The sequence below is a fragment of the Anguilla anguilla genome, chromosome 13, assembly GCF_013347855.1.
Source record: "Anguilla anguilla isolate fAngAng1 chromosome 13, fAngAng1.pri, whole genome shotgun sequence".
NCBI classification, from domain to species: Eukaryota; Metazoa; Chordata; class Actinopteri; order Anguilliformes; family Anguillidae; genus Anguilla; species Anguilla anguilla.
Window position 1 is genome coordinate 39,238,977 of NC_049213.1, and position 12,049 is coordinate 39,251,025.

At 47.2% G+C, this 12,049-nt stretch overlaps 1 protein-coding gene across 1 annotated transcript in view; it reads right to left on the bottom strand.

Moving 5' to 3' along the window:
• Nucleotides 1–490: 490 nt before the first annotated feature.
• Nucleotides 491–12,049, bottom strand: part of LOC118210892 (chemokine-like protein TAFA-2) — a 34,299-nt gene continuing 22,740 nt past the window's right edge. Inside the window, exons 3-5 of the mRNA XM_035387394.1 lie at nucleotides 7,990–8,139; nucleotides 6,790–6,914; nucleotides 491–1,422 (exon numbers count right to left, since the gene is read on the bottom strand). Of these exons, the coding sequence (XP_035243285.1) occupies nucleotides 1,411–1,422; nucleotides 6,790–6,914; nucleotides 7,990–8,139 (287 nt within the window). The 3' untranslated portion in view covers nucleotides 491–1,410. The remainder of the gene's footprint in view (nucleotides 1,423–6,789; nucleotides 6,915–7,989; nucleotides 8,140–12,049) is intronic.

The window sequence follows — 12,049 nt, forward strand, 5'->3', positions numbered from 1 at the left end:
AAAGTTCACTCCCTCTGCAACTTAGCTAATGTGTGGTGAGCGTTCTGGCGCAAAATGGCTGCCGTTCATCACCCAGGTGGGGGCTACACATTGGTGATGGGTGAGGTGAGTTCCCACTCATCACTGTAAAGCATGTAAATGCAAATTATTCATTCATTCATTCATTCCTTAACAAAATGCAGTACGTACACAATAAGACACAATATTAATGGGAAATAGTAAAGGAGTATATTTTTAAAACAGTCTCTCAGTGGAAAAAAGTACCACCTGCAGTCAGCAACAACATAAGAACTCAAACGCCAATCTGGGTGACCTATATTACTTATTTGGTTGGACAAGTATTTGCTTTATATTATATATCTGTAAAGTTTTGAAAACCCTTTGAAACTAAAAGCATTATTTTAAACCGTTCAATGATATGAGAGGAGTATCATCAGTAGTCTTGTATGTATCTGAACAATATTATTTTTCAATCCAAAAAATGCAATGATTTCTTTTGAAATAACTTTATTTGCGACAATACTCACACATTTACTCAAAAGTGGTTACTGAGGTTTTAGAAACAGATATTAAAACTGCAGTACCTCCAGTTTTCATTCTGATTGAGTCAATGAAAAATCTCTTTACACTAAGTTTCAACATATTCGTACCACAACTTTTACAATGTAATTATTTTTTTAGGCATTTCACCTGAAAACATTAGTCCTTTTCATAAAAATCAAGACCAATATCAGATGTCAGTCCCAACATCATCCCCAAAGTGAAAGCAAACATTATTTTTTTAGAGACAAAAATCCAATTAAAACAAAATGGCTGCTTTCAGATAATAGAAAATGGATGCACTGTAAGCATTTACGGGTTAGATGAAGGAAATCAATACACATGAACCCACTGCACTAGGCGTTAGTAAAAAATAAATAAGTTTTTTTTTTAAATGCTATGAGGTGTGTGTGCTCTTTCTCTTCTGCTGTTCTCTTTTATAAACCCAGGGTTTGTCATGGACTGAAGGGCCACCTTAAAAGCAGGATGTCCCTGCACACTGCGTGATATCAATGGGGGGGGGTCAGGTACGAGGGGGGGGGGGGGGGAGCAGTGCGATAAACACAGAGTACTTTAATTTGACTGGGAGTCCTCAAGTTCATACGTATGTTTACAGGTCCAAGTTCCCGCTCCCATATAACTGGGTATCAGTCTTTTGAGTCTTTTTTTTCCATTTTTTTATTTTTATTTTTTTGCAAGTCTTGGTCCGGCAGGCCACCCCCCCCTCCCCTCCCCTCCCCTCCCCCTGCCCTCCCCCCAAACAAACATGTCCGCCGCAAGCAAAATGAGCGCCGAGTCACTCCTCCAATGGCAGCCGTGCACAAAACGAGAGTCCCCAACGCCGGCCACGCCCCCTGAAGGAAAGCCGGACTATCGCGTGACCTGGAAAGGAGAAGAAGAACACCAGTTAGCAGCCTCTGACCTCCCGGAAAACAAAAACGTGTCTTAGTTAGAAAACTCCAGAAGGAGAAGAATAGAAAAGGGGGACGCATCTCCAATTAAACATCCGTCAAAAAGTTTCATTCGGAAGCATAGCTGGGGGAAAAAAAAGGGGAAAAAAATCTCTTAATTGCACCACGGAGGAGATAATTATTCTTCATCATCCTGCTTGACCTTTTCAGAGGAACAACAAGCGGGGAAGTTTTATCTCTTCTCTGAAAGGGGGAGAGATAACCAGCTCTGCTCCGCTCTGCTTTGCCTGACAGTACAGCGCAGTGGAAGAATGGCCATTTAGCCACTTCTCAGCAGAGAGCATTTGTCCATTCAGGCTAAAGGGCGCGTCATGAGTGCTCTCCAAGCACACAGTGTAACCGCACCACCACAGCCATTTCACCATGCGCTCTGAAGCCAGTAAAAAGTGGGGTGACTTAAAGCATATTTAATGACTTGATTTTTATACAATGCGACGTTCTGTTTGACCTCTTTTAATAAGACATAAGGTGTAATTAGGAAGAATTACACCTGCTATACTGTGTTGCCATCTGCCAGTGTCATTCAGCTAGCTGTTAGCACGAGCCTCAGGTTTCTGGGCCTGAAAGGTACTGACAGAGAGGTACTGACAGTGTGTCAGTGCTGAGGGTCATGAGTCAGAAAGGTACTGACAGAAAGATACTGACTGTGTCAGTGCTGATGGTCATAAGTCAGAAAGGTACTGACGGAAAGGTACTGACAATAGGGTACTGACAGTGTCAGTGCTGAGGGTCATAAGTCAGAAAGGTACTGACGGAAAGGTACTGACAATAGGGTACTGACAGTGTCAGTGCTGAGACTCACGCTACATCTCTTTCCAGGCTCCAGGCTCCACTCTAGCTGCTCGGATCGCAGCTCTTTCCAGAATCCAAAAACAGCACCGTAAGTGACCGAGGGTTTAATGAAGTCCACCGCAGGGACGGCCCCATTGCGGGGGTCACAGGTGATCTAATGGCTCCGCCCCCAGCGCGACCCCAGTTAACCTCGTCCTCCGCAGCGCTTCCACCGCAAGACCCCTTCCGTCCCGAAACGCGCCCATGGGCTGCGGCCTCACCCCCCACCCACCCGTCTGCCCCCCCCGCCCACCCGCCTCACCCCCCGCCCACCCATCTCACCGGGACCAAAAAACATCACCGCACGAGGTATGGGGGGGGGGCTGGAGGGAGACGTGGGAGTACTGCTGATGAAAAGCCCCCCCCAGTCCCCCTGCCCCCCGCCCCCCCCTGAACCCCCCCCTCCCCCAGTGCAGTGATCACCTGCTCATCCGAGCGTGTTCAAAGCTCACAGTCAGAAGCAGCCGAAAGCGTAAACCTTTGCCTGGTGTTTATCCGCTTATCCCCCCCCCACCACCACCCCCCGCCCCCCCCGCCCCCGAGCCACGATGTCAAGCTGTCCTCTCGCGTCCGCGCTCCGCTCCGAGCTGATTGGCCGCAGCGCCTGGGTTCAGCGTCCTGTCTCCTCCGGCCACACCAGCTCGGAACATCAAAGCGTGGACCGGCCCGCCGTGCGGTCGGGGTTAGGGTTAGGGTCGGGGCCTGAGAGTCGCAGCGCGGCAGACAGGCAGCTGCAGCGCCGCGCCGCCAATCAGATCCAAGCGCGGCCTGTTTTCCGCACACACATGCACACACACACACGCACGTACACACACACACACACACACACACGTACACACACACACACGCGCGCGCGCGCGCATACACACACACACACGCACGTACACACACACACACACACACACACGCACACACACGCACACACACGCACACATGCACGTACACACACGCGCGCATACACACACGCACGTACACACACACACACACACACACGCGCGCGCGCATACACACACACACACACACGTACACACACACACACATACACACACACACACACGCGCGCGCGTATGCGTACACACACACACACACGCACGCACGTACACACACACACACACACGCACACGTACACACACACACACACACACGCACGTACACACACACACACACACACACACACACACACACACACACACACACACGCACACACGCACACGCGTACACACACACACACACGCACGTACGCGCGTACACACACACGCACCCATGTACACACACACGCATGCACGCGCGTACACACACACACACACACGCACGCGCGTACACACACACGCACGCGCGTACACACACACACACACACACACACACACTCACACACACACGCGCGCGCGTACACACACACACACACTCACACACACACACGCACGCGTACACACATACACACACACACACACACACACGCGCGTATGAGTACACACACACACACACACACACACACGCGCGCATACACACACACACACACACACACACACACACACACACACACACACACACACGCTCACTTCCTCTTTAGCACATTCCCCTCTGTGATTCATCATCCCTTGGAAATATAAAGATCGTCCGTTTCACTTTACACCCCTATGGTAACGGAGTGATACCAGCCAAATCGATACATTTAAAGTGTGCCTTTGCAAAAGGATGACTGTACGAGCACAAATGCGCACACACACCTGCACATACACACACACGTGCACACGCACACCTGCACAAATGCGCACACACACCTGCACATACACACACACGTGCACACGCACACCTGCACAAATGCGCACACACACCTGCACATACACACACACGTGCACACTCACACCTGCACAAATGTACACACACACTCTCACACACACACACGCACAAATGCACATACACACGCACGTGCACGCGCACACCTGCACATACACACACGTGCACGCGCACACCTGCACATACACACACACGTGCACGCGCACACCTGCACATACACACACACGTGCACGCGCACACCTGCACATACACACACACGTGCACGCGCACACCTGCACAAATGTACACACACTCTCACAAACACACACGCACAAATGCACATACACACGCACACGCATGCACAAATGTACACACACTCTCACACACACGCACACATTCACATGTGCTCAAATGCACACACACTCACACACGCACACACACACATAAATGCACATGCAAGCACACACAGACACAAACACTCAAGCACACTCACACACAGAACAGCTTTGCTTTCTTAAAGCTTCCTGCACAAGCAGAACATTTTATTTTACCCAGGCACCCCAGACATCACTAACAGGATCTTATCAAACCTTTCCGGAAATCACATTTATGTTTACATCATTTCCATTTTTATGCACAGAATAGCTGAGTCCATTCATTTTAAAATTCCTTTTTCATGTGAATCTCAATAAAAAATACCCACTTGTAAAAATGGCATGAATTCATAAGAGGAAAACCTAAATATTAAATAGAAAACTACAGAAAAAATGGCGAGCAAATAGCCGATGTGTCTACAACACCAGTTTGAGCCCAACAACCCATCCCACAGCCACACCCAGTTTCTGATTGGAACACCCAAAAATCTAAGGTTACACTGCCCCCCCCCCCCCCCCCATCTGCAAATGAAATCTGGACCCCCTTCCTCATCCAGGTCTGCAACCCCCCCAGTCAGTCAATTCTTCTTCTTCTTCTTCTTCTTCTTCTTCTTCTTCTTCTTCTTCTTCTTCTTCTTCTTCTTCTTCTTCTTCTTCTTCTTCTTCTTCTTCTTCTTCTTCTTCTTCTTCTTCTTCTTCTTCTTCTTCTTCTTCTTCTTCTTCTTCTTCTTCTTCTTCTTCTTCTTCTTCTTCTTATTATTATTATCATGAGTAGTAGTAGTAGCAGTACTAGTAGTAGTATTTAATCACTGTTGCCTCACTTAATCTTGAAGATACGTATTCGCTATTAATTTTTAAAAATTCAAAAGAAAAAATATTTATAAACCAAATTTCAAAAGCAGCACAGAGCACATGGAAAATATGAATTATGAACCATGAATCCATCTCCAGAATGCATCATGCCGTTGCCTTCCGCAAGAATTTTTCCAGCATGAATCCCTCATGGAATCGTGCATCCGATGCCTCCTGCATAGCTAACAGCAGACCTGAGCCCTGATTGGACGAGCAATCGGAGGAGCTGTGAGGTCACAGGGGGAACCTGGGCCATGTGCACAGAGAATTCCAAATCAAACTACATGTGATGCCGACATCGACTCCCTCGCCCCCGCTAACCAGCCCCCCCCCCCACCCCCCTCCTGCCCAAAGTTCTTGTTCTGTGGGCCAGTGAAGAAATCCTGAATTATTAACCCCAGTGAAATAAAAGGTTTGACACAGGCAGCCTCGTGATTGGTCAATAATGCACACAGAGCTCCAGCACAGGTGTGTGCGTGAGTGAAACGGAAGGTGTGACTGAGAGCCAAGGATAAGGAACGATGTCAATGACGAAGATGATGATGATGATTACTATTCTCATCAATATTACTGACAGTGATGATATTCGTGATGATATTAATATAGTTGTTTTTCTTAGTGTCATAATTATGACTGTGATGATGATGAAGAAGAAGAGGATGATGATGATGATTTTTATTATTTTATTTTTTCATCCCATCATTAACTCCGCTTGTTTTAATTTTGTTTTTGCATTCAAGACTAAAAGCCAGTTTTCTCAGTAACAGTGGAACGCACTGCAGTAGGCCTGGGGCTCAGTCTCCACACTACAGAAGAAGAAGAAGAAGAAGAAGAAGAAGAAGAAGAGTGCGTTTTCAGCTCAGCCCCTTCACTGCTGTTATTTAAGAGGCTGGGACGCTTGGTCCGGTCCCGTCAGTGTTATCGGAGCAGGCCTCTACATGGCGCGCTGAGATTCGCTGAGAGCCGATTTCAAACCAGATCTTCCCATTCGCAACTCGGGGCTGCGGAACACATGAGCAAGGGGGGGGGGGGGGGGTCAATTATGCACACGAGCAGAGCGTCATTAAAAAAAAAAACCCTTTCAAAAATCCAAGACTGTGGAGCAGTGCGGTGGGCAGATGGGGGGGGGGGGGTGTTTGTAGGGACAGGAACGCTGCACTGTCAGAAAAAGGGGTACGGTAGGGGGGTCCGTTTTTGTTCTCTAAGGTAAAATGTTCCCTCACCAGGGCATATTTGTACCTTAGAATACTAAGAATACTCACAGACCAAAAGGTACCAGTGGCGTACCTCTGAGGGTACTGCTCCTGTGGCAAGCTTTTGCACCCCTACAGGTATAATTTTTGCACACTTTTTTTCCGTCAGCGGTTCCACCAGAGGGAATCGCGGCGGGCCGACCTCCCCTCGGCTGATTGGTGCTTGGGCAGGTGGGCGGAGCCGGGACTCACCTTGGTGGTCTTGACTTTGTTGCCCGTGCTGCAGCTCCAGCCCTTCAGGTCGGGCAGAACCTTGCACTCCTCCCCGTCCATGCAGGGCTGCATCTGGCACCACCACTTCTGCGCTACTATGGAGGCTGCGGAGGGGAGAGCGACCACGCCGCTCGTTAATTCATCACTCGTTAACACAAGAGCTCGTTAGTGCATCACTCCTTAACTCAGAGCTCGTTAACTCAGAGCTTGTTAGTGCATCGCTCGTTAACACAAGAGCTCGTTAACTCAGAGCTCGTTAGTGCACCTCTCCTTAACTCAGAGCTTGTTAACTCAGAGCTCGTTAGTGCACCTCTCATTAACTCAGAGCTCGTTAGTGCACCTCTCGTTAACTCACTGATCATTAGTGCAGCACTCGTTAACTCAGTGTTGGTTAAGTCAGCACTCATTAGTGCAGTGCTCACTAATGCAGTGCTCATTACCGTATGCCAGTTAGCAGCTCTCAGTCTCTGAAACCAAGGTCAGCAGTCTCAGTGCCAGCTGTGCACATGTAAACATGTAACAGACCATCAGATATGAGTCATCATTTGGAGAAAGGAAATCAATGTCCACCTCAACGGGCACAGGCACCTGACCGACCAGCAGGAGTCACTGGCGTGCAAAGAAATCCTGTAACGACTGGATGACTGAAACCCTCGCATCCCTGGGTGACACTGGATGCTGGTGTTAGGCGGCAGTGCAGTATAATGGGTAAGGAGCTGGTCTTGTAACCCAAACGTCACAGATTCAATTCCCTGGGCAGGTACTTAACCTGCATTGCTCCAGTATATATCCAGATGTGTTAATGGATGCAGTGTAAATGCTGTGTGAAGATGCTGTGTAAGTCGCTCTGTTTCATAGGTGACTTAGGTGCATCAACTGTCTTAACGACTACTTGTATTTTTATTTTTATTTTTCCATAGATTGCGTTGTTGCCGCTCTCGTTGTTAGTGTTAATCAGTTTAACCATCAGGGTCCAAGTTGAACTATGCGGTTGTTCCCTGTACTTGGACCAGTACTTCTCTCTAGGGGTTTCGTCATACTTGTTCCTGGTTGTGGTTATACACTTTGTTGTACGTCGCTCTGGATAAGAGCATCTGCCAAATGCCTGTAATGTAATGTAATGGATAAGAGTGTCCGCTAAACGCCTGTAATGTGATGTTTGGGGCGCGCGGGCCTCACCGTCCACGCAGGATGGGGCGGCTCTCGTTGTCCCGGCAACCTGGCCGGGGAAGCAGGAGCACTTGACGGTCTGGGACCGCTCCTCGATCTTGTTCTTGTTGCAGCAGCGATGGGCCGCGATGACCTCACAGGTCCCCGCTTTCACGTGCACTGTGGGGAAAAAAAAAACAATCGAGAGCGGGTCCCGCCGTTAAAAGGGCCCTGCCGTTAAAAGGGCCTCGCCCTTAAAAGGACCCAGCCGCCCGCGACACCGCCACACCGCGATCGCGATAATACCGCGCGGACAGGCAAACTTCACTCGTCTCCACGTACGGTGAATCCATACCTACCTAGCTTTTATTGTGCCTCAAACCTGCAAAGATTCTGGCCACCCAGTACAGTGTATGAACCACTATCTGGTATTACAGCCACTCACAACTCAAGGAAACTTTCAGAGGCGTAAGCTTCTTCTTCATGTGCACCGTTATATAAGGATAAATAAAAATAAAATAAAAGGATCCAAATAAAGAACAGTAAAGGATAAAAATAAAAGATCAAACACACAAACCTGGAGAACTGCACATTGCATTTTCCAAACACGTAAAAACTGAAATAGTACCTTGTTTGTGTGTGTATGCGTGTGTGTGTGTTGCGTATTGCACCATTTAAATAAACTGCAATGCCCAACACCTAACCGTATGATTGACTTTCAGTGGGGTTCCTTCTTAAAGAGCTGCTCAAATGCTGACATCACAAATTTATTTAAAAAATGATACCAACGTTAAGATACACACTGTAGATACAGAGCACATTCCAAACCCGCCATTTCAGCCGCACCCGCTGAACAGACACGCTGGAACAGCTGCGTTTGGAGCCCGTGCACGCTCGCCCATGTGCACGCTCGCCCATGTGCGCGCTCGCCCACGTGCACGCTCGCCCACGTGCACGCTCGCCCACGTGCACGCTCGCCCACGCCCGGCACAGACTGGACACACGCTTAACAGCAGGCTAACACTGACTATTCTGCATTACTCCCCGACACGAACACGCAGTGAGCAGGAAAACCAAGTGGTGGTTTTAAAATAAATTTAAAAAGTGCATTGCTTGAAATGCAAGTGTTCTACAGCACATACACTGTAAAATAATAAGACAGGTGTCGTATTCTTTAAAAAAAAATGTGTGTGTATATATATATATATATATATATATATACACACAGTATGTATATATATGTATATATATATATATATATATATATATAGGAGCCTACCGTGGGACTGAATATATCCAATTCATGCCATAATTTAGAAAGTCCAAATAGCTATTTGAACCACAGATGGTGCTGTGCGCAAGCCCATCTGCAGATTCGGGAGAGTGTAAGCTGCGGTTCTCCACCCGAAACACGGAGACAGGTCTCATATTTTAGGCCCTCTCGTTTACCGGAAAGGGTTTTTACTGTTCTTACCGTCGGCGTGCTCTCTCAAAAATACGACTTTCATTTGTTTTCCACTGCGCACCTGAACTTCCAGGCAACACATTTATGTGTGAAGGGAGTACGTAATGGAGATAAAACAGAGAGTACAGTCATCAGTTTTGTTAAGGGTGAAGAAGACGAAGAAGAATTCAAAGAATGTTATTGCCTGCAAACATACTCCGTGCTGCTGTACTTCTTAGAAAATTGCATGGAATATTGGTATAGAAGCAAATCTAATGGGTGTAATCCAGTTCTTCATCACTGGAATTCTTTAAAATCAGAGATGAAAAATGCATGCATCTTCATTATTGACCTTTTCTTGTACAGTTATGAGGAATAATACAATATGGTGACACACGATTAATGACTGAGTCACAATTAATAACAGGCACAACCCAGCTTATCTTTATGTAATTCCCAAGGACTGGATGAAAAAAGACATTCCGCATTCTCCCAAGCTAAGCTTTGATTACACCCATATGGATTTTCAATTTGAGGACTTAGGTTGCAAATGGATTGAAAAACGCACCTCATCTCCCTATCAGAGGAGAAGTCCGAAAAGCTAATCGGAAGTGAATCTACGACATTAAAACTCTATTACTTTAAAATTAATAAACGTGCTGTTCGGGCACGAATGAAACCCTGGCCAGAGATCGCGTTCAGCCCAGACGATTCAGAAAGAACACCAGACGTACTCAAACCATTCACCAAGTGTCATACGTGCTTCTGGGGGAAAGTCGGTGATATAAATTCTATTAATTTAACACAGCGTTTTACAGAGACATTTTCAAACAGACTCTTTACAGAGGAAACTGGAAGTAAAATAAATGTGAAACAAATGTGTGCTTTCTGAGGACAAGAAGTATTGTCCACTATAGGCACCTGAATGAACACTGGAACATGAATGACTGCTTACCATAGAGTACATGAATGGACTAGGATGATAAAAAATTTACACAGAATCTTGCTGAACTTCAAAAGGAAACTGAAGTCATTACCATAGAGTACATGAATGGACTAGGATGGATAAAAATTTCACACAGAATCTCACTGAGCTTGAAAGGAAACAGGTCATTACCACAGATTACACGGATGGACTGGGATGGCTTACATTTTCACCCTGAACCTCAATAAAACTGAAGGCCATTACCATTACCACAGAATACATGAATATACAAACATTTCACCCCTGAATCTCAAATCGATCAAAAGGAAACTGAGGCCACGAGCTCAGCTTCAGAATGGAACCGAACGGCACCTGCCTGCAAGCCTCCGTTTCTGAAGTACCGCACACCTGTCCCTGTATCCCACACAAACTGCGGCATGTTCACTTCAGCTACCGCTTGGCCAAGACACATGGGACACGGGATACGCCTCACCGCAAGCTGTTACCGCTAATATCATTAATGTGCAAAATGTATCCTTTGAAGAAAACAAGCTGTCAGCTGTTTGTGCTATGCAGAAGACAGCCAATGCCAGGTTTCTATGGAAATGTCTCGCTTGTGTATTAAACGGGTGAATGAAGACATCTCACATGAATAGAGCTTATTATTTCTAATTCGTTTTATCTGTTTTTTAAGCACGTTCTCTCAGGGGAAAAAAAAAAAAACCTATCAGTCCCAGATGTCACATCTTACCAGCGCAAATCGGTATGCGAAAAGCCGGATGGCTATTAATGGAACTGCTTTGATTGACGTGGAAAGGACGTAAAAGTCCACGAACACTCTTAGCTACAGTAAGCTCTCCCTATTAATAACAGTGTGGTGGGTATAGGCGTGGGTTTGGAATACCGAGTCAGAAATTAGCATGTGCTCTCCCCCACCACAAAAAGCTCCATAATGGCAACCCCCCCCCCTTACCCCCCTCCCCCCCATGGTGGTATTTATGTACACCTTAGCTCATGAAAAGTGTTGTGTGAGTTACAAAAGCATGTCAGGGAGTACGTTAAATGTCCTCCAAAGAAGTATATTTCAGCTCTGAGAGGCTAGGAGAGGGAAAAAAAAAAAAGAAAGAAAAAGGAGGTTCAAAATGGAGGAAATAATGGAGCAGTCCAACAACAAAAAGGGTGTTTGCTGTGCCTCACGACCCAGTACATCAAATCCCCAAAAAAACTAGATCTACCACCATCTGTGTCTGCTCTGTGCCTCGTCCAATCCCTGAGGCTGCTGCTAATCACCTCAGCCAATCCCTGAGGAGCTGCTGACCACCTCGTCCAATCCCTGAGGGTCTGGAGGAGCTGCTTATCACCGCTGAGAAAGGGTACCAGTTGACCGGCGCTCACCCCACTGCTGCGCCGCTGGAATGAAGTCATCGCCCCAGAGAAACAAACGGATCGGATCACTCAACCCAAAGCAGGGAAACACAAACAGGGAGAACAGGGTGTGCCGGTCAGAACAACTGGGCTCCAGTTCAGGAGGACAAAACCGTCCCCTGGAGCAATCACGCTCTGCCCCAGCCCGGTGAAACGAGTCAGTTTGCATTAATGCTTCTGGTAAACGGTTTGCGACTCCTGGCAGGGATGAGAAAGGGGGAGGGGGGGGGGGGGGTCCAGACGGCCAAAACGAACCAATCAAAGCCCACGTGGTGATGATGGAAGGAGCCGTCCTT